The sequence below is a fragment of the Canis aureus genome, chromosome 24 (genome assembly GCF_053574225.1).
Source record: "Canis aureus isolate CA01 chromosome 24, VMU_Caureus_v.1.0, whole genome shotgun sequence".
NCBI lineage: Eukaryota > Metazoa > Chordata > Mammalia > Carnivora > Canidae > Canis > Canis aureus.
Window position 1 is genome coordinate 27,103,764 of NC_135634.1, and position 23,026 is coordinate 27,126,789.

Below are 23,026 nucleotides of genomic sequence, written 5' to 3' on the forward strand. Positions count from 1 at the left end.
ATTACACCACATCAAAATTAAAAACTCTTATGTTCCAAAGGACATCATCAAAGAAGAAAAAAGCCCACAGAGTGGGAGACAATATTTCTAAGTCAAGTATCTGATAAAAAAGGGACTTATATCCAGAAGTAGAAAGAACCCTTACAACTCAATAATAACAACAAACAACATCATGAAAATATCTGAAAGTATTTTAGTAGTTTTCAGGATAAGTACCCAAATAGATATTTTTCTAAAGCAAATATACAAATGGCCAATCAACACATGAAATGCTCCACATCATTAGCTATCAGAGACTGCAAATCAAAACCACAATGAGATACCGCTTGACACCCATGAAGATGGGTAGAATCAAAAAGACAGATAACAGGGAGAAGGAGTAGGTAGTTATTGTGTAACTATTAGTTTAAATGGTAAATTTTATATTACGTAAACTTTACCACAATAAAAAGATGTCATACACATACATAAAAAAAGATAGTAAGTGTTGGCAAAGAGGAGGAGAAACTGGAACCCTCACACACTGCTGGCAGGACTGGTAAAATGGTACAGTCACTGTGGGAAAAAGTCTGGCAGTTCCTCAAAAGGTTGGTAGCTATATGAATCAGCATTTCCTCTCCTAGGTATATATCGAAGAGAAATGGAAACACGTCCACTCAAAACCTTGTATACAAATGTTCACAGAATTATTAATAATAAAAAAGTGGCAACAATCCAAATATTCCTCACCTAATGCATGGATAAATAAAATATGGCCTACCTATACAAATGAATATTATTTGACTATAACAAGGAATGAAGTACTGATACATGCTACCACATGGCACCTTGAAAACATTATGCTAAGTGAAAGAAGTCAGTCGCATATTGTATGATTCTTTTTTACATGAAAGGTCCAAAACAGGCAAATCTCAAAGACAGGAAGAAGAAGGTTGGTTAACGAGGGCTGGGGAGTAGACACCAGGGGAAAATAGTGACTGCTAGTGGGCATGGAGTTTCTTTCTGGAAAAATGAAAATGTCCTGAAATTAACTGTGGTGATAGTAGCACAACTCAGTGAACATACTAAAAAACAAAAACAAAACAAAACAAAACAAAACAAAAACACTAAACTGTATAGTATGTAAACTGTCTCAATAGAGTAATGATTTAAAAATACTGTTTTGTAATCACAATAAATTAACAGAACTAGGCATGAAGCCTAACAACTGCTAACACCAAAAGTTGGCAAAGATCGACATTACGTACCTCCTGATAAGGGAACACACCAATATCTTTCAAGAGGCGCATGCTTATTTTTCTTTAGATTTTAATACATTTGATGTGTTTTAAGCCATTGCAGTTATTATCCCTTCTGATACTCAAACTATTCCATATGCAGCCAGTGAAAGCCCCTTTAAATTGGATCCTGTACTCTTCACTTTGATAGCTACCTTCTTTCCTGGGATTACAGTGTATTCCAAGCTCATTTTGTATATTTCCTGCCCCCACTATTCCATAGAGTGAAATGGTATTAAAAGACCAAACGGATACACCAGCAGTACATACTACTGCTGGTTTCTTTCTATACCTCTTCATAGACAGAGCTGAACTTTTTCTTTTTTAAGAGAATCTGTAACAGGAGTTCAGACTGATATTTCCAATTCAGTTTAGGATTATGAGAGTTTTGTTTAACTTAACTCATAGTTTTATATTTGTACCTTTTATTTTAGACTAAAAATCTTGGCTCCTCAACTGACAGGAACACAACTGTCTATTTGCTATTAGTTACAAAAGTTTCTGTAATAGTTTCAGTATTTCAGTAACAGTAAATTAATCACATTTTATTATGTTTTGGTTTCTCCTATTGTTTAAACTACACTTCTGGGGATCCCTGGGTGGCTCAGTGGTTCAGCGCCTGCCTTTGGCCCAGGGCATGATCCTGGAGTCCCGGGACCGAGTCCCGCATCAGGCTCCCGGCATGGAGCCTGCTTCTCCCTCTGCCTGTGTCTCTGCCTTTCTCTCTCTCTCTCTGTTTATCATGAATAAATAAATAAAATCTTAAAAATAAAAATAATAATAATAATAATAAAATAAACTACACTGCTGTGCACCTTGCTTTTTTACACTTAATAATATAACCTGGAGATTACTCCATCGTAGTATAGTTCTTTTTGTCCTCCACCAGGTGAATATACCATAGTTCATTCAATCAGTCCTGTATAGATGAATATCTGAGTGGTTTATAAAATGTAACTATTAGAAACAAAGGTGGATCAATAACTTCCCATATTATCCACTTGCCAAGAGGCCAGCTCTCAGGGTTGTTTGTACCAGGGGACTCTCACCAAGCACACAAACAGAATGTTTTTTTCAAACAGAGTGTTCGTGTCCCCAGTCCTATTTAGGGATTATCAAATTTAGGACTTTTTGCCAATCCTAAGCAAGAAATAGTATCTCAGGGCTCTTTAATCTCTGTTTTGGTCAAGCTATTTGAATTGACGTTTAGTAACCAGTCTGGCTAAAGTTCAGCTCATTTTATTCACACCACCACCCTGTGGTCTAACAATTCAATTTCAGAGAAGAGGGAAGTAAATTGTGTGCAGGACTACAGAGCTGGTGCTTACGACCACACTGGAGGGATGCCCCTGTGTGTTAGGCAGTGTGGTATGGGGGAGACTCTGGCTGAGACTCAGCAGACTGAGGTGACCCTTTTAGGTGGCCACTGACTCACTGAGGGTCCTTACACAAATCCCCTCCCTTAACTGAGCTGTGGTGTCAAAGGAAGGGTGGTCATAAGCTCTTTTGCTAACCTGCCCACATAGGAATCCACCTGGGATTCCCCCAACTGATACTGTCTGTCCCTTCCCCCAACTCATACTGTCTCTCTCTCAAATAAATACAATCTTTCAAAAAAAAATTAAAAGCACTTGATTTCAGAGAACCATTTTATGGAAAGCAATAGGCAAATGTTGGATTATTAAAATCAGGAAACAGTCATAGGATTTTCTAGCTTTCCTTCTGAATAAAGCCCATGTCCAATCCCTGCCCTTCCCTATCCATTTCTTAAAATTAAGTCAAAGATCAACTCCTGTCCCTTATAATGAACATCCTGTAGTTTTTGCTTATCTAACATCTTCCTCCCTCCTGCCATAGAATCCTTTTTGGGTAAGAATCCAATCTATGTGTGCTAGGAAGACAGAATCCAGGTCTGGCCAGAGAACTCAGCCCTCTGGCTATAGTAACTTATCATGGGATGGGCACAGGATCCAAGCCCCACCAACTGGGCCTTCCTAAGAACTTTTTTATTAAGCCAGTAGATTGTGAGTCATGAGTTGTTATATCCATCACTTGGAGAAAGCCTATCCTAGAGGTAACAAAAAAAGAGAGCTTCTGTGTAAGAGTATGTATGTTTGTGTAACACTATGTATATAATCTGAATCCCTGGACTTAGCCAGTCTACCTTGAAGCAAACTAAGTCATAACCTGTTTTATAAATCCTCTTACATTGTTCAGGGTAGTTTAATTTCTCTTTCTTTTATTTGGATAAGCTATTTGAACCGACATTTCCATCACTTCCAACCAAAAGTTTTGTTTTGTTTTCAGAAAAGTATTTAAGATTATTTTTCCCAAGTCCCCTAAATCTGTTACCTCTTGAGGCCAAAATTCTCTTCCTTCTCGCTGGTCTTCCAGATAATCACGGATGATGTTTGTTTTCTGCAGAAACAGGCCCATAGAATTGGCACACTCTATGTCTTCACCAACTAAAGGGTCTTCTAATTCTGAGGCTGAGAACAGTCGGGAAAGGCCAATCCCCACCAGTCCAGCGACATAGTGACAGTACTGTAAAACAATATTTTTAAAATACTTTAATAATGCAGTATTTACTAAAATGGGAATATTAGAGATCATTAGCTATAAAAACAAAAACAGGTTCCAAACAGAATGGACAAGATCTTGTTTTGATTAAAAACCACAAGTATACACTATGTACATGTAAGGAATAAAAAACAGCCAAGAAGGATGGGCACAAAAGATTGAACAAAAGTGATCTCTGATCTCTGGCTGGTTTTATTTTTTTCAACTGCGTTTTTTTCTCTGTCTAGCATGAAAACGTACTACTCCTAGAATAAAAAGTCATTGAAAGGGGCAGCCCGGGTGGCTCAGCGGTTTAGCGCCGCCTTCAGCCCGGGGCCTGATCCTGGAGACCCGGGATCAAGTCCCACGTCAGGCTCCCTGCATGGAGCCTGCTTCTCCCTCTGCCTGTGTCTCTGCCTCTCCCTCTCTCTCTCTCTCTTTCTCTGTGTCTCTCATGAATAAGTAAATAAAATCTTAAAAAAAAAAAAAAAGTCATTGAAAAAATAAACTAGTACAGTAAGCTTTCTGATACCTAAAACTGAGAGTGATAGTAATAAGGGAATGAGGAATATTCTAATAGAAACTGGAATACGAAGTGGAGTTGTCTTAAAGATACTTTAGGATCTTGCAGTGTCTCAAAATCTTCATTTCATAGAAGAACAAAGTACTATGGCTCTGTCCTTACCAGTTTTAAGCACTCTGCATATTTAATCCTCACAAATACCTTTATGAGGCACGTATCATTACTATCACTATTTTACAAATGTATAAACTGGGCAACTAGAGGTCAGTCAATTAATTTCCCAAGATCACTCATCTGACTCATCTGAAAGTCAGAGGCCAGGGACTCAAAGCCAGGCAGTGTGGCTTAGGAGGTAGGCTCTAACAACTTTGCTGAAATTGCCTCTTCTCAAAAGAGATCTTGGTAAATGTCATTTTTGATCATCAAAGGATTTTTTTCCCCATAAAAGTGGTTTGTCAAAGCTGTCCTCTCCTGAAAAGAGTTTCCCAAAACAAGTTAATGCAACACTCTTATGAAATGAATGCTCATTACACAATTTAAGAAGTGGAGAGCAGTTAAGGAAGGTACCCTCTGGGGTGGACATTAGGAAGGGTAAAAGTTCGAGAAAGACCAAAGAGGAGAGCCTCTGGTTGAAAAGTAACATAAAGCCAGAGACTAATCAAGGGGCCCAATGAAACACCAAAAAGAAAGTACTTGAAATATGGCTAGGAAAGGAAGAATCTGGAAAGCATAAAGATATGCTAAATGAGATAGAGAAATGAGCTGTGGACAACTACAAGAAATTTAAAAAGAATTACTAGACATTAAGACATTAGTACTGGGATGCCTGGGTGGCTTAGCGGTTGACTCTCTGCCTTTGGGTTAGGGCATGATCCCGGAGTCCCGGGATCAAGTCCCATATTGGGCTCCCTGCATGGAGCCTGTTTGTCCCTCTGCCTATGTCTCTGCTTCTCTCTGTCTTTCATGAATAAATAAAGTCTTTTAAAAAATAAAATAAAATACATTAGTATTTCCTTAGTGCTACCCAAGGAAAGGCAGATTTTATTTTAAGAAGAATTCTTTAGATAGAAATATTCCTAGAATGGAGGTAGTCCTTTTCCTCCAAAGTTGAAGGGGGTTAAAAAAATCATTAAAATTGAATTGTATTTAATTTCACCTAATCAGAATTTGTATTCAACAACCTAACATTATATTTCCTGTAGACATAGGTCTGTAGGGCAGAAAAGGAAGATACCATGCAGCTAACCAGGGTTGATTCTTGGCCAGGAGGAGTTTCAGCTTTAACTTTAAATTCATAGGCTGATAATTCAGCAGCAGCCACACTCATGCTAACTTGGAGAGCATAAACCAACAGTTCCAAAGACGTTGCCAGCAAGATCTAAGGCTTGAAGGATTAAGAGGTCAGACTCTGGACCTACACTCACCTGAGGAATATATATGTAGTAGCCTCTCTTCTGAGATTTTAACTTAAACACTCCTAAAGATACAAAATACACGCATAGCTCAGATGTTTAAAATGTCTTTGCTTCCACTGGGGTGATGAAGAAGTCTGCCAAAGATTCCTATGGAAAATGGGCAAGACCCCTCTTTCCTATCCTGTATTTTGATGTTTAGTTTAGTCATAGCCATAGTCAATTAGGTCCCTTTGTCTAGATAAGCACTTTCTCCCTGACCCCCTACTTCCACCCTGGCCAATATCCTACACAGCTGCTGCTCAGGAGTAAACTCAGGCCAAATAAAAGCCATTATAATTTTATTTGCCTCATCATCTGCTCTCATATCCCTTTCCAGGTCTCCTGAGGAAGACAACCTCATCTGTGTGGGGTCTCCCACTGCTAATCCCCATACATATTTGCTTATTACCACCATATGAATTGGGGGAGGGAGGTTAAGAAACTTGGAACTTCTCCTATTGTGTTAATTCTGTAGGGAGATGATGGGAAAGGAAGTAGTAAGGTATTGGAGAAGCGCTCACGCCTCAGCACAACACACCCACGATCCAAAGTTAGTACCTCTGAATTCTCATAAACTTGTTTTTGTTTCTACGAAAACATATATACCACTTAACAGTTTAAGTAATACCTACTTCTTTTCAAGATTTATTTCTTTGAGAGAGAGAGACAGGCAGAGACAGAGAGGGACAGAAAGAGAGAGCTAGAGCAGGGGGAGGGATAGAGGGAGGAGGAGAAACAGGCTCTTCGCTGAGCAGGAAGCCCCATGTGGGGCTCCATCCCAGGACCCTGGGATCATGATCTGAGCTGAAGGCAGACACTTAACCGAGTGAGCCACCCAGGTGCCCTGATACCTACTTCTTGTCAACAAATGGGGTCAAGCGGGCACTGAGTTTAAAAGTCATCTTGTGTTAAGATGGAACTGGAGATTGATTCAGATACTAAGGTATGTACACATACACACATGCTCAGTGGTGAAAAAAATAAGTAACAAAAAACACATTTTTAAGAGTTGAAAACCTCAGATATCTCTATATTACATGAAGTAATCTGGCCACTTACCTAAAATTTTATTGCAGGTCACAGACACTTTTCGAAGCTTAATGTTTGTACCCCTGGGCAGGTTCTATCTACTTTGGTCCACTTGAATGGTAAACTCCCTAGGGCATGGGTTATTTCAAATACTCAACCATAAGCCCCTATGTTAAGGGTGTATCAGGGGACAGCCAAGCTAAATTAATGGGTTGTAAAACCAAAAACCTGGAACCGTAGACAACTTTATTCCTCAGTCTGAACTTTGCAGTGAATATGCGACACTGCTTTGTAAGCACTAACCTTGTCCCACTCCTGTTCAGATGTTACGTGTTTATCCAAAAACTCCGCCATCCCAAATCCCATTTTCCGGCAAATGTCAACAATCACTGTTTGATATTTCTCAGCCAAATTTCTAAACTCCAGGGAGATCTGAAATGGAAATCATAAAACAGAAAACATGAAACATGCATTTATACTGGAAACCAACATGGTACGTATAGATCATAAAACAGAGCAGCAGTAGAACTCATTAAGACTCCCAAATGATTCATCTATAAGCCTAAAACCTAGGTTATGCTAGTTTTCTACATATTGCTTGTTATGCAATAATAAACTCAGAAATTGGGGATCCCTGCGTGGCTCAGCGGTGTAGCGCCTGCCTTTGGCTCAGGGCGCGATCCTGGAGTTCCGGGATCAAGTCCCACGTTGGGCTCCTGGCATGGAGCCTGCTTCTCCCTCTGCCTGTGTCTCTGCCTCTCTCTCTCTCTCTATGTCTATCATGAATAAATAAATAAAATCTTAAAAAAAAAAAACTCAGAAATTTTATTACTGTTAGAACAGAAGCATCTTAAAATGTGAAAGCTTCTAGACTCCCGAGAAAATTCAACGTCTGGCTCTATGCTCATCTTTCCAGTATAAATAAGGGCTTCAACATAAAGTGGACATAAATGTAAGAATTTTAGGAAGAATGTCCCATTTCAGACAAACCTCATGATAGGGAGGACTCATTCCCACAAACATGTATTAGGCATTTTCTACATAACAAGCTTTGTTCTAGACACTGGGGATGCACAGTCTGGAAAGGAGCCGAATCTTAAGCCCCTGGCAGGTTTACATTCTACCAAGATCAGCCAACTGTTTTCTATCATCACTTCTCAAATTTTTATCAGGAAGTTAGTGTCTCCCCTAATATAAGACTACACATTTTAATTCCTTACACAACTCAATTTAGTGTAATCTGAGGCATGGTACCCCACATTTTGTTTTCATAGCCCAAGCTCTAATGTAGAAGTCATATTGGTGGTTTTTAAATTCATGGCTATTGCACAAATATCCTGTTTAAGTTTAAAGAAGTGTCTATAGATGATCAAAATACAATATGGAAACACCACGAAACTTCTTAAAATGCTACAAAATATTAATAGAGCCAACACACAATACTGGAGACAGTTAGCAGACTCTGTTAAGCATCAAAAGTGTGAGAAATACTTGGTCTATGTTCACAGAAAGCTTAGAAAAGCTTCCTCAGGAAACACCTATATTTAAGGACCTAAGGGAAAACCAGCTGATTGCACAGCCCCAAAGGGATTCAGAACCCTAAGAAATTTTAGGATTACTCTGATCAGCACCAACTGTTAAACTCCCCTAGAATCCATAAAATCAATCCAATCTTTCCAGAATAGCGGTTCCAAGACAAAGCCAAAAAGTCATTCCTTTGTGGATTGAAACAAATGAGCAACTCTACCAAAGGGTATTTGAATCCCTGAGTCGCCTTCAGACACCATTCTTTCCACAGACCCTTGACTAGGTCACTCTATTTATAAGCACAGAGATCAGTGAGGTAGGGAAAGAGGAGGTTTAGATTCTTAACATCAAGCACTCCAAAATGAAGTAAACACATTACTGCTGAAGGAGAAACATCTCCTTCAACAACTCTGGAGGACTAAATATCTAATTCAAAACATGGAAACAAAAATATCTAGGAAAAAGTGATGTTTTCCCAGACACCAGAAGTAGGGTGGAGAGAGAACACTGCTGACTCCTCCACACTCAGTACCTGGATTCACATACTCTGTAGGAGTAACAAGCTCTGAGTGACTTTTTACCGCCCCTCCAGGTAATTCTGTTTCACAACTATAATAGATTTATAGGTCCATGAGTCACTTTCTGGTGACTCAAGTACATGGAGGAAGGATATCATGGTGAATCCACTAGTATAATGGAGGATGGCCAAACACCAAGTCGGGGTCAACGGTAGCATGACACTTCTATTCACCTATAAATAAAAATTCCCTATAAACTTTGGGGTGTTATGATCAAAACAACTGGGTAATTCTACCTTCTTCACTTATATGCAATATTCTGTTTTTAACCAATTTTTAAAAGGGTAGTAAAGTATGCCAGTGATTAAATGTTAAAACTATATTAACATAAAATACAAATAGTAAGTGAATAATGAAATATTTCATAACTAATTCATAGCTCAATAAATGTTTGTTATTATTACTAGTAGCATTTAAAAACAGCCCTGTTATTCCTTAAGTTGTATTTTTTTTAATATTTTATTTATTCATTTGAGAGAGAACAAGAGAGAGCAGGAGCAGAGGGAGGATCAGAGGCAGAGGGAGAAGCAGGAAGTCTGACATGGGGCTCAATCCCAGGAGCCCAGGATTATGACCTTAGCCAAAGGCAAAAGCCTAACCAACTGAGCCACCCAGCTGCCCCTTCAAGTTGTGTTTAGGGGTAGATTTCGAAGACTACTAGTTTCCACCAGTACCAGGTAAAAAAGATATTCTCTAATCTAATCCATAACATACGGTGAAAGTTCTAGAAAGCCTGACTTCAAATGATATCCACTAATGACCACTAAAGCATAAAACACCAGATTATCTCAATGCACACACATTGAGGAAGGGCTCCCTGGGTTAGAACACTCTGTCTAGGCTTATGCCTGAAGTCTGTAGGGCCCAGGACAAGAGTACAAATGGAAGCCTACATACCATACTGGCTTACAATCTTAAAATTACCAGGCATACTAGTAACTTGTTAAACAGTATGCTCTATTCTCCTGCTTTTATAAAGATACCTTCACCACATCCTGAAGGACTCAGGAGTGAATTTAAATTTTCCTCAGGGCTTTGTTCCAAAATGCAGTAGGGCAGAGACTGCTGATCCCCATCTCCCAGCCTGCACCCTCCCTTCCCACTCCCAGCTCTGTCTAGCACCAGAAGGCCTAGGGGCACCATCACTGTCCCCCCCGGAGAAGACAGGCCTGAGGAAACAGACTGCAAACCCGGGAAGTGGGCTCAGAGAATTGAGGGCAAGAAATTCCAGAAACCAGGACCACAGTCTAGAAGGGGAGCTGCATAAACTCTGGGAAGACACACTCCCATGGCCCTGGGGACCCCTCATCTCTTTAAGTGGGGCCCCCAAAAGTGAGGGGCCAGGAGGCGAAGGTCCTTCTTACCTCAGTATAAGAGCAGTACTGTGTGAGTGAGGCCAAGTTATCTGTTCTGTCTCAGGACCTCGCCCAAAACTGATAGTACATCTAACCCAAGTAGACTGCTTTACCCTTCAAATTGTACATCTTTTCTCAAGGAGGTGCTGGGATATAGATCAGCATGTGCACAAACCATTCCCTATGAAAATGAGGCACTATGACTTTCCATATATTCCTATCTCAATCGGAATGACAGGCTATAAGGACCTCCAATCAAAGTTACATCCTCATGAAACACATAGCTTCATATGGTTCACATTCTTAAGGATATAAAAGGTTAACACCAGCAAAACAGTGATGCCTGGCCTGTGCTCTCTGCTCCCTTCTACTCTACCAGGACCAGTCTCTTGTTCTCAGAAGGGTGGTATCTATCTGCTCTCACCCTACTACCCAACATAGGAAAGACTGATTTAATGATGACATTTTCTTGAACAAACTTTCTTCCACTGGAATGCAGTCTTTATAAAGAAGACTGGTTTTCTAAGCATATTGAAATATTATCTAAACATTTATCAGCTATAGCCCCCAAATTATTCTAGCATTCACATATTTTCATACTCTTTCATTTTTGCTGAGTGGGTTGGGCTGCCTTGATTTTTAAAATACCTATAACATTTATCCCAGGACTAGATACTATTCAATTGTTATGAATCTACACAAGTCGAAAATAGTTTGGAAGAGTTTTTTGGTTTTGGCGGCTCTAGCTAGAATATAACTTTTTTTTTTTTTAAAGACTTTATTTATTTATTTGAGAGAGAACACAGAGGGAGAGAGAAAGGGAGAAGCAGACTCTCCACACTGAGCAGGGAGCCTGACGTGGGGCTCAATCCCAGCACCTCATGACCTGAGCTGACGCAGATGCTTAAGACTGAGCCACCCAGAGGCCCCTAGAATATAACTTTTTAAAGTGACAATACACATCAATTATAAATGCTATGGGACCCTGCTTTCAGCACTTCCTGTGCTAGCAGAATTTCACAAGCTCATCAGTGAATGGCCATGGATTTCTAGTCAGAGGAAACCCAGCCTCTCTGGTCATATGAGAGGTGTCCTGGGAGAACCAAATCACCGGTACCTTCTCTAGGTAAGTGCTTTAACTCCTCACCTAATCATGCTTCACAAATTATGTTCCCTTTTTCTTCTTTTGAATTGCATTATACTGTATCAGCTCCACCTAATTATTCCTCACAGATCTTTTTCTTCTGGTTTGAACTTTATTGTATTTTATTTTTGTCTTTGACAATAAAGACATAATCTCAGGGATCCCTGGGTGGCGCAGCGGTTTGGCGCCTGCCTTTGGCCCAGGGCGCGATCCTGGAGACCCGGGATCGAATCCCACGTCGGGCTCCCGGTGCATGGAGCCTGCTTCTCCCTCTGCCTGTGTCTCTGCCTCTCTCTCTCTCTCTCTCTCTGTGACTATCATAAAAAAACAAAAAAAAAAGACATAATCTCAGTAATCTGAAATAGTCCTTACTCCAAAAGGAGCCTCTCAAACATTCTTTTGTTTTTTGATTTTTAAAAGATTTTATCCTTATTTATGAGAAACACAGAGAGGTAGAGACATAGGCAAATGGAGAAGCAGGCTCCCTGCAGGGAGCTCGATGCAGAGCTCGAGCCCAGGATCCCAGGACCACGACCTGAGCCAAAGGCAGATGCTCAATCATTGAGCCACCCAGGTGCCCTCAAAACATTCTTTTGCAAAGCGTGGATTCCTCCCCCCCCCATTCAGAAATACTGATTGTTCCAGTAGCAACAGCCACATGAGGACTATTCTTCCCCTCAAATGCTAGCAAGTACAAAATAGAAGGGCTTCTTTGGTCTGTTAGACCAAAGTCTCTGAACAAGAGACTTCATTAAAGCAAACTTTTATTTATAAGATATGAAAGAAGCACTTATTTATGTGATGAGACATGCAAATACCAGAAAAGTAAGATCTAGTCACATATATAAAACATAACCTTGTCAACTTTCTAAAACTCAGGATTTTAATTATAACCCACTTAAGTCCAACGTAAGGGACTAAATACCTAGTACTGATAGAATAATTAGCATATAGCAGGCACTCTCCTAAGTACTTTATATATATGAACTTATCAATCCTCAGAGCTCTAACTTTACAAATGAGGAAGCTAAGGCAAAGAAACTTAGGAACTTGTCCTGGATCATGTAGTGTTAGTGGTAGAGGATCACTCTGCTTTTTGGTCCTCAACCCAGCAGCTACCTACCCATCATGAACAGTATACCCGTGCTACCAGGCTAAGGGTACCAGGAGCCAGTAGCACCCTATACTTCAGCTGTATTATATAGGCAATGAGTTTTGTGAGCAAGCCTAGAATCCATCTTTAATACCACTAGAATTAGAATGTATCTTTCCAAAGGAAGAAACACTGGGCTTCTAAGCAACATACTGCTAACAATAGGAGCTAATACCATTCTAACCTATAGTGACTCTTTTAAACCTCAGAACAATACTATGAGTCAGGTATCTATAGAGAGATGAAGAAACTGAGGTTTACACAGGCCATATCACTATGCACCAGTTAATAAGTGGGAGAGAGAGGATTCCAACCCAGGTAGTCTGGCTTCAGAGTTTTGGCTACCAGAGTTCTTAACCATCACATCATATCATACTGCCCTCAGATTGCTTATTTTATTGTTCTCTACAGGTATGAGGGCTGGCTGACAACTATATCATCAATTATAAACACAACCATACACAGAAGAGATTTGTAATTCCACTACCGTTGGGAAGTCCTCTAGCACTTGTCGATCCTTCTCCTTGCTCTCCATATACCGCCAGTCTGGTTCATAAAGGTAAGAGTGAAAGTTGTGTAGCAGTGGAACCTTTTTTTCTACACTGATGGTCATGTCATCTTCCAGAGTGTCCAGAGCTCGGAGGACCAGATAAAATATGCATACCGCATGGCTGTAAAAATGGAATTCATGTAAAAATGCATTAATATAATGCAACAAACATTCCAAAATATTTATTTTAAAATGTCATTTATGCAAACCCTCCTACAGCCCTACTTCTAAAAACTATGAAAGGACAGCCAAAACTTTTAGTATTTAACGAAACATCTTAGTTTTCCTGTCTTAGATGGGAGCGATGGACTTCAGTGATTTATTTATAAAAAACAAAATAAAAAACCTACCAGCTGTCACAACTGCTCACAGAATGAGTTACATTTAACTAACTTAGAACTAACAGCACAAATATCAACAGACCAAGTGTTTACATGGAACTATTATTTTGTAGATAAAAAATAAAGTCAAAAATTTCTCAATGTAAATACTATCATACACCAAGGCAATTGGTCTAGGTTCATGTACGCAATCTGCACAGAAGCCGCTTGGGCTGGCTCAGTCACAGGAGTCCTAAGTTTGAGCCTCACGTGGGGTTGTAGAGATTACTTAACTAAATAAAACGTAAAAAAATAAAAAAACAACTTCATTAGAATTGACCCCATATACTAGAATTGCAATGTGGCAGGCACAGTGAAGTCAAGAAAAAGGCATGACCTACTCGGAGACAGGTTCAGCTGCCAGGACTAAAAAAAGTTAATAAACACCCCCCCGCCCCTCCCCGCTTCCCTGCAAGCTGGGCCCACAGGGACGCTATTAGATGGCGAAGTGCCCGGAAGAGCATTCTACAGTAAATACACGGGTGTTCCAGCTAGGACATTTCCACTCTGTTGGGGCATGCTCTCGCTGAGGCACAAACGGAGGCTGCAATGCTCGGGGCTGTCAGAAAGCAGCCTCCAGTGGCTCAAAGTCCCCTGGAAAAGCCCTCCTCCCCCCAAGTGAAAAGAAGCGGTCCGGCCACTCACCGCATTTCCCCATCCAGCGCCTCGATGACAGCTGCAAAACTGCGACTGGTCTGATTGAGATACTTGTAGCAGGTTTTCAAGCTGCTGCTGAGCGAGTCCTGCGGGCAGAGAAGACACACGGAGCTGGGGGCCGCGGAGGAGCAGGAGTGGGACTGGGGCAGGCGGCCGGCGGCGGGCGGGCTCCGCAGGCGGCCGCACACGCCCTCTCCCCGCGCCCGGTCCTTGCAGGGCCAGGCGGCGGGGGGCAAGGGGCAGCCGCGCGGCGGGGAGCCGGTGCCCGTGGCCCGGGGCGCCGAGGCGGGGCTCAGCACCAGGGTCCGCTTGAACAGGGACATGGCCTTGGTGCCGCAGGCGGCCGCGGCCATGGGGAGCGCAGGGCCCGCGGACAGTTTTTCCTCCATAGACCCGAGCGGAGCTGGGAGGCGCCCCCCCAGGGGCGGGGCGGGCTCCCCGGCGGCTCCCCAGCGGCTCTCGCTGCCCGCCCCGCCCCCCTTGGGGCCGCCCTCCCGGGGTCAGCCCCGCCCCCGGCCACCGGAGCCTTTCTCGGCGCCCGTCCTCCCCTTGTTCCCGGAGCACGCGCGGCTGGCGGAGCCCGGCCCTCTCCTGGAAGCTGGCTTTTCCTCCTGGTGCCAAGAGCTCTCCTTCACCAAACTGGAGTTGGCTCCTCTGAACCCTCCACTCTTGTACTTCTGTGTCTATTCCCGCATCGCCCAATTTTAGCAAGAATCCTGCTGCTGATCACCTGACTATCCGACGGAGTTCCCCATTCCCCGTCATCCCATCGCCCCGGTCTGCTTCCCGCAAGAATGCAGCCAGGTTAGGTCATTTGGTGAAAACATCCCTCACCCCAGACATGCCGTCTTCGTCATTTTCCATCCACCGACTCGTCCACTCTGCTCCTTAGCTAGAAATTCCCACTTGTCCTTGTATTCGGAACCGAGCCCAGTTCTATATACGCAGGTCTCTTTTCCCCTATTGCAGTGGCTATTCTGAATAAAACCTACTTTTACTGCTTTAACTACCACCTCTGGCTTTCTATTATTATTATCATTATTATTATTATTATTATTATTATTCATTAGAGACACACACAAAGAAATAGAGAAGGGGGGGGCAGAGACATAGGCAGAGGGAGAAGCAGGCTCCATGCAGGGAGCCCGATGCGGGACTCCACCCAGGTCCCCAGGATCGCCCTGTGCCGCAGGCGGCGCTAAACCGATGAGCTACCCTGGGATCCCTCACCTCTGGCTTTTCTTTAACACCTGTTAATCGTCTTCTATCCTCTGGAATGCTATTACTTTTAACATTTCCAATCGCCTTTTTTTTTTTTTTAAAAGAAGATTTTATTTATTCATGAGAGACAGAGAGAGATAGAGAGGCAGAGACACAGGCAGAGGGAGAAGCAGGCTCCATGTAGGGAGCTCGATGGGGGACTCGATCACCAGGAGTCCAGGATCACACCCTGAGCAGAAGGCAGGCACTTAATCGCTGAGCCACCCAGGCGTCCCCCAATTGTCTTTTTCTTTCAAATGAGTGACCTGTAATGAGCAGCTTCCTGAACTCTACTCTTCCCTAAGGAAAACAATAATCATTTTTCCAGGGGGGAAAAAAGGTGCCATATTTTCAAAGCAAGTATATCTGAAAGAATTGCTGGCTGTGTGTGTTTTATAGAGACTTTAATTTTAGAGCTCTTTTACATTAGCAGGAAAACATTAGAAAATACAAAGTTCCCATATATCCTCCCAACCCCTCTCCCATTCGGTCTCCCTCACTCTTTTTAAGAAAAGGAAAACAGGGATCCCTGGGTGGCGCAGCGGTTTGGCGCCTGCCTTTGGCCCAGGGCGCGATCTTGGAGACCGGGAATCGAATCCCACGTCGGGCTCTCAGTGCATGGAGCCTGCTTCTCCCTCTGCCTATGTCTCTGCCTCTCTCTCTCTCTCTGTGACTATCATAAATAAATAAAAAATTAAAAAAAAAAAAAAGGAAAGGAAAACATTTGAAATGTCTAACAGGAGAATGGTTAATATCTATATGGCATATCCACTGGTGGAAATATACTATAGTCACTTTGGAATGTTAACAGTGAACTCTGAACCCTGGTGGACCCGTGTTCTTTTTATATGTGTATTATTGCCTGAATTTCTTATCATGGATGCCTATCCTACATCAAGAAAGTAAGGCTTTAAAAAAAAAATCACATAATCATGAGAATTTCATTTCCTTGCCATAGTCAATAAAAAATTATTAGTAAAAATTAATATTTAGCACCATAAATTAGTAAAATAATTTCATGCAGTATCTGGCATATAACTATACTGAGTGAAGGTTTGATGAATAAATGAATACGTTCAGAGTATTTAAAAACCATTCACTAACTCCTTCCCTCTCAAGTGTGGAAAGGCCAGGCTTAGCAGTCAAGTAAAATAAAATAACAGCTACTACTGAGCTCTATGGCAGGTCTTCACCTAAGCTGTTGTTACCAGGCCAGAATGCTTCCTTTCACTGCACTACCAAATGTTTTAATCCTCAGCTATAATTAATGGCTTGGGGGCTGATTTCTAACCATAAACTGAAACAAAAGACGTGAGGTTTTTGAAGAACAGCAACTTTAAGGAATACCAAAGGCTCCTTACCAACACACCTCCTCCACTCTTAAAATGAGCAAGGTCAATAAATCCCTTCCTTTGCCTTCTTCCCTCATCATTCTTTCTTCTGTCACCTATCTGTTTCAGTTCCTCACTCTGCAACAAAGAATTTCCTCAAACTACCAAGAAGATACAGGAAGGTATAACTATCAAACACTGGAAAACTCAACTCACTGTGAAAATTTCCAGTGCTTGATTCCCATGAGCTGCTGTGGGGGAGGGGGGATGTAGAAAAAAAACTAGAGCGAACTGCTTGCCTGTCCCTAGAGCCTTCTGATGTTTTCCACTGGTGTGTGAGATGAAGTGTGCTCCTGAGAATCCTCAAGTGGGGGAGAAACAGGGATGGAGGGCATTTGGAGGAAGAGTGTGCAGTGGCTAGAAGTACAAAGACTCAACTCCCAGGACTGGGACTCTAGCCTCAAATTGAAAGAATGGCTACTGACCATTCCCACAGCTTTCCTTAAGACTTTAACACAGATTCCTCAGAATGGGGAGAAATCCCACAAACATAACCAATTTTATGTAACAATAAAATTACAAACTACCGCTTACTGGGCAACTACTGAAGGCCAAGCAAAATATAAATATTACCTTTCATCCTTAAAAAATCCTTTAAGGAAGATATTACAGACCTACATCCACTTTCATTCAAACTTCATGGCCAGATGTACAGCAGAATTCAGAATTTTTAATGTTTTAGAAAACAGGCAATAAGATGTAAATATGGCCCCAACCTCTATAGAGTAATATTCCATAATTAATTGTTAGTATTTCTTTAGCAAAATCTTTGAATATTTGTACTAAGCCAGGGTCACTTCAGTTCAGGGTAGCTTTGCTGCCACATGACTTTGAGGTAGATATGAAAACATTCCTCATCTTTAGACCATTTACGCATTGGGAAATTGTGGTTAAGGGCCTGTGATCAATATCTCTATTTTATAGATGAAGACACTGTTGCCTGGAGGTTAAATTACCAAAAGTTACTCAGCTAAGAGTTAGGATTTAGACTTGAAAGAAGCCAGAAATGCACAATTACAAAACACCTTTTACCGTGATCTGCCCCCCTCTTTTTAAGATTTTATTATTTATTTATTTATTTATTCATGAGAGACACACACACACACACACACACAGAGAGAGAGAGAGAGAGAGAAGCAGAGACACAGGCAGAGGGAGAAGCAGGCTCCATGTAGGGAGCCCGATGTGGGACTCGATCACACCCCAGGCTGAAGGCGGCGCCAAACCACTGGGCCACCAGGGCTGCCCATGACGTGCCCTCTGATCACACAACTTGCAGATGGCAGTTCTAAAAATTCAGTATAAATCAAGTTTACTGAACCCTGAATTTTTATAGCCAAGTTCTTCCATGATAGAAACAGCTAACCATCAATATCTTCTAAAGGCACATTTCTCCCCAGTTTTTACTTAACTTAAAAGAGAAACTGGGATGTCTGGGTTGCTCAGTGGTTGAGAGTCTACCTTTGGCTCAGGGCATGATCCCGGGGTCTTGGGATAGAGTCCCACATCCAGCTTCCCACAGGGACCCTGCTTCTCCCTCTGCCTATGTCTCAGCCTCTCTGTGTCTCTCATGAATAAATAAAATCTTAAAAAAAAAAAAAATAGTAGAAGAAAGAGATAGAGAAACTAATGGGGATGCCTAGGTGGCTCAGTCAGTTAAGCATCTGCCTTCAGCTCAGGTCATGATCTCAGGGTCCTGGGATTGAGCAGAACATGGGCTCCCTGCTCAGTGGGGAGCCTGCTTCTCCCTCTTCCCTTCCTCCTATTCATGTGCTCTCTCTCTCACTCTCTCTCTCAATCTCTCAAAGAAAATCTTTAAAAAGAGAGAGAAGCTAAGATCATGTTAAGCAAAGGAAAATGCGTTCCTATGCTTCCTCTATTCAACTATTCTCTTTTTTAATGGCTCTAAGGGGCTTAAAAAGGACTCAGAAAAACTGCAAGCAACAAAACAAATAATATTGTACTTACTGCTCATCAAATCTTAGAGCTAGAAGAGTCTCACTTAAAAAAAAAAAAATCAAGAGATTATAACGTGGAAATCTTTCTCCTATGCCCTTACTACTTTTCTCTCTATGTGTAACCAATGCTACTGTTTTCTCCAATGGTCTTATTTTATAGAAAGAAAAACGAATCTCAGAGAATTCAAGTCTCTGGACCCAAATCACAACCCTATAAATTGTGTCCCCTGACTTTAGACACATAGATCCTTTGCCCCGTTATTATTTTTCTTTGTAGTGTTTACCTCCACCTGAAATGTTACATATATTAGACTCTTGAACAATGTGGGGATAAGGAACATGGGCCACCTCCCACAGCTGAAAATCTGCCTATAACTTTTGACTCCCCCAAAACATAATTACTCATAGCCTGCTATGACCAGTAGTCTTACCAAAACATAAACACTGATCAACACTTAGGTTTTTGTATGTTATATGTATTATATACTGTATTCTTACAATAAAGTAAGCTTGATAAAATATTAAGAGAAAATACATTTACAGTATTGGACTGTATTTATCAGGAAAAAAATCCATGTATAAGTAAATCCATACAGTTCAAAGTCATGTTGTTCAAGGGTCAACCATACTTGCTTTTTTTTCATTCTGTCTTCCTCTAAAATGTAAGGTTCATAAAAGCAAGGTCTTCACCTATCCTGTTTACTTTTGTATCTCTAGCATCTAGAATAGTACTTGACATTGGTGGTCACATAATTGTTAAAGGAAGGAAGCTAATATACACCAGGTTTGGAAAGGAAGAAAAGAACTAGGAATTAGAGAGTATCTGTATCACATATGGGAGCGCATGTGACAGCACTAGGATCTGATCAGCAGTCTGGGGCCTTCAAACCTGAGCTCTTCCTTGCAGGCAGCCTCCAAACTGGGGGCAAGGAGGTTTTCAGACTAGCCTGGGTTGGCACTCTGGAATCACTACTTGAACAAATTATCTGATTACTTTATGCCATTGTTTGCTAACCTATAAAAGAGCAGTAATAATAGTGTTTGTCACTTTAGGGTTGTTGTCAAGATTGACTAAGTGCGATGAGTTACAAAAAGGCCCCAAAAGCTTATGGCTCTTTTCATCACAGGATGGGGGTCTCTCTCTGCCTCCCTAAATCTAGGTCCCCTTTTTTGGCCAATAAGACAGCAGCCAATGTGATTCAAGCAAGGCTGAAACACTCCAGCTGCCACATGGGACCTCAGGGCTAGCCTGCGGATGATGAGACACATTGGCCCAGGATCCCCTTGACAGTCCAGCCTGCTAACCAACAGACTGTCCAGCCACAACGCATCTATAAAACAGGAAAACTAGTACCTTCCTTATAAGGATACCGGAAGGTTTAAATAACAGATGTCAGGAGGTGTATAAAATAGTGCTTGGCACATAGTAAGAGCTCAATAAACATTAGCCATTATCAGGACACTCTTTATCTAAAGGGTGAAAATCTAAGTTTAAAAAGTCAACAGAGCATCAAAATGGAAGAAAAGGTTCTGAGCAAGTACAGTTAGGGACCTGAATGACAACAATTCCAAGTCCCCAGCATGATGAGACTACTTCAAAAAGATAGTGAACACTGATGTGCTGGTGAGGTAGGATCGGGAAATGGACTTTCGTTGCATATATCACCATTTTATTTCTTAGGAAAAGAAAAAAAAGATGATGCAAATACAGCAAACACTATCCATCTAATCTTGGAAATAGACACAAATTGGTAATGGTATTTTCAATATTTTTCTATTTCCTTAAAATATTTTATAGTTAAAATGTATTTTTTTTAAAAAACTGAAAGCAGTCTTAATCTATGTTACATAGACATACAGCGTCCATAAGAAAGGAATTTAAAGTTCTGAAATGACCAGACCACACTGAAAGGGTAGTTACTGTTCAACTGTGAACACTGGTCCACTGAACTTTGGACTTCAAAAGGAGAAAGATCAGGCTGGTAAATGATCTGGAAAGAGTTACAGATAATGATAACTAAGGGAAAAACAGAACATTTGGCTGGAATGTCAGTATTCTCAGAGAGAGTATGAGAGTTCTCTTAAAACACATCAAGCGCTGTATCACACAACAAGGATTTGACTCTGGTTTCAGAAGGAGAACCGAGTAACGTAACACTTCCTAAAATCCAAAACTGTCTGGGGATGGAGTGGGCAAGTCTCCAGGGGTAGTGAACTACCTGTCACAGGAGGTGTTCAGGAGACTATACAAACCGGATTACAGAATATGAGGACAGGGGCCGTTGTTTCCCCTCAAAACACACAGATGTGCAACAACATAAATATTTTCAAATAATGTCAGGAAAGCTCCAAAAACTCTTAGCAAGAATCTCTAATTAAACATTCACTGAGCAAGACACGTGAGCAATTTAAGCATTCCCCAAAAGATGAATCCTCTATTCCAGCCAGAAGTGAGTTCTCCCTTCTGTAAATTTCCTTATGGCAATTACTATATACTCTGACACGTGAAGTTTAACTTGTGCCCCCGCCTTTTATTCATTAATTCACTAAAGGGACATCAAATAGGATTCCTATATCCCAATAGCTTAAAAATCCAGAATCAAATATAGAATCTTAAACCTGAAAGGGATTTGGGGATCATAAAACCAATACACAAATCACCACAACACAAGACTATGGGGCTGATATAAAGTAGTACCAGATAAAATGGCTGAGGAAGTTTCACAGGTTACTTGTTATGGTGCTCCCAAATTTTCTATGAACAATCTTACTTTACTGACCCGATAAGATGGTGAGCTCTTTGTACGTCTTAACTGTCTATCCATGCCATTCCGCCATGGTGCATCAAGCACAACACCTAGCAAGGAACAGGTGTCCCTGCATCCCTGTGCACTGAATGGTGAACATAGGTGGCAACGGCGGAAGCTATACCTTGAAGGATGAGAAGGATCCTGAGTTATGAAAGAAAGAGAAAATTTTTTTTCCTGATGGAAATGAAAGTGTTTTGATAAAGAACACCAATTAAAAGTACATTTAAAACAAAGAACGGTACCTGTGATGTACCGCTGGAGAAGAGAACTTAAACGTTTTGATATAACCCACTAATTCTGTTGAATGTGTCTTATTCATTCAATAACCACTTAAGAATAATTTTTCTTGTTGTGATAAATACCTTCGTAAGTATTCATTTAGCAAAGAATGAGGCAGATGAAATACAAGTAAATAAAACCACGTTTGGCCTTCAACGGGCCAACAATGCTGCCACTCGACAGATATACAGGTAGCAAATGAGAACTTGGAAGAGTAAATATGCGTTATTAAAAAAACCAAAAAAACCAAAACAAAAAACAAAAAAACAAAACGAGGAAGCGCTGACGAGTAGGGACTGATCAGACCGCAAGAAGGGAGGGAAGCTTTTGGAAGAAGGGTAACCTAAAACTGGAAGGATGCGCAACGTTTCATTGCAGAAAAGATAATTGTGGCAACATCTGCAGAGTTCATTCCCTTGATGAAATTCTCTCCCACGTCCTCTCCCACTTAATCTACCCATATAATCTCAATCTTGCAACATCAAGACACACAGATAAACATCAATGCGCAAGGACAGAAGCATGAAGAGAACCTACCTGACAACCAATGTCTTCAAAGAGCAGAAACATTTTAAGCACCAGGACAACTCGGGGGAGGGTGGGGGGAGGGGAGACGAGGCCCGCCGAGGAGACCTGGGTCGGCTGGGCCCGATTTGGGGCAAGGGAAGCGGAACCGGGCAGGGCAGGCGGGCGGGCGGGGCCGCCAGCGGGGGCGGGGGTCTGCTATCCCGAGGGAAGGAGGGCGCCGGAGGCGTCGGGCACTCGCTCGCCGCGCTCCCCGCCCGCGGCAGCCGGGCCTGCCCGCCAGGCCCCGAAGCACCGCGCGCAGCCGCCGGCCCCGGCCGGGATGCAAGGATGCTCGGCCCACCTGGTCCATCTTGGGTATCACCTTCCGCCGGCCCCCCATCTGGAAGCGCAGGAGGTTGTAGAACTCCTCCGGGCGCCCCAAGCACTTCACGAACTCCATGCTGGCGGCAGGCGGCAGGCTCCCGGGGCTGGCGCTCTACTCCGGATACCTCCGGTGGACCCCGGCCGGCGCTCAGCCGAGGATTAAACCCCGGAATCGCAACGGGCGGGGCGGGGCAGAGGCGGGCCCAGAGCGGGGCGCCACGCCCACCTCCCCGCCCACCTCAACGGGCTCT

General features: G+C 42.0%; 1 protein-coding gene and 1 long non-coding RNA gene across 3 annotated transcripts in view; one reads left to right on the forward strand and one right to left on the reverse strand.

The window, feature by feature from the left end:
* FDFT1 (farnesyl-diphosphate farnesyltransferase 1) overlaps positions 1 to 23,026 on the reverse strand; it is a 35,684-nt gene extending 12,658 nt beyond the window's left edge. The window contains exons 1-5 of one of the 2 annotated variants that reach the window (XM_077868617.1): positions 22,753 to 23,026; positions 14,175 to 14,272; positions 13,087 to 13,270; positions 7,146 to 7,274; positions 3,630 to 3,821 (exon numbers count right to left, since the gene is read on the reverse strand). In XM_077868617.1, coding sequence (XP_077724743.1) covers positions 3,630 to 3,821; positions 7,146 to 7,274; positions 13,087 to 13,270; positions 14,175 to 14,272; positions 22,753 to 22,851 — 702 coding nt within the window. In that variant the 5' untranslated portion in view covers positions 22,852 to 23,026. Of the gene's footprint in view, positions 1 to 3,629; positions 3,822 to 7,145; positions 7,275 to 13,086; positions 13,271 to 14,174; positions 14,555 to 22,752 lie in introns of those variants that run through there. The other variant, XM_077868616.1, reaches the window with a different exon arrangement.
* LOC144295936 (uncharacterized) lies at positions 11,763 to 15,192 on the forward strand. Its single transcript, XR_013363080.1, has 2 exons — positions 11,763 to 12,917; positions 13,011 to 15,192. It is a non-coding gene; the product is annotated as an uncharacterized LOC144295936 (long non-coding RNA).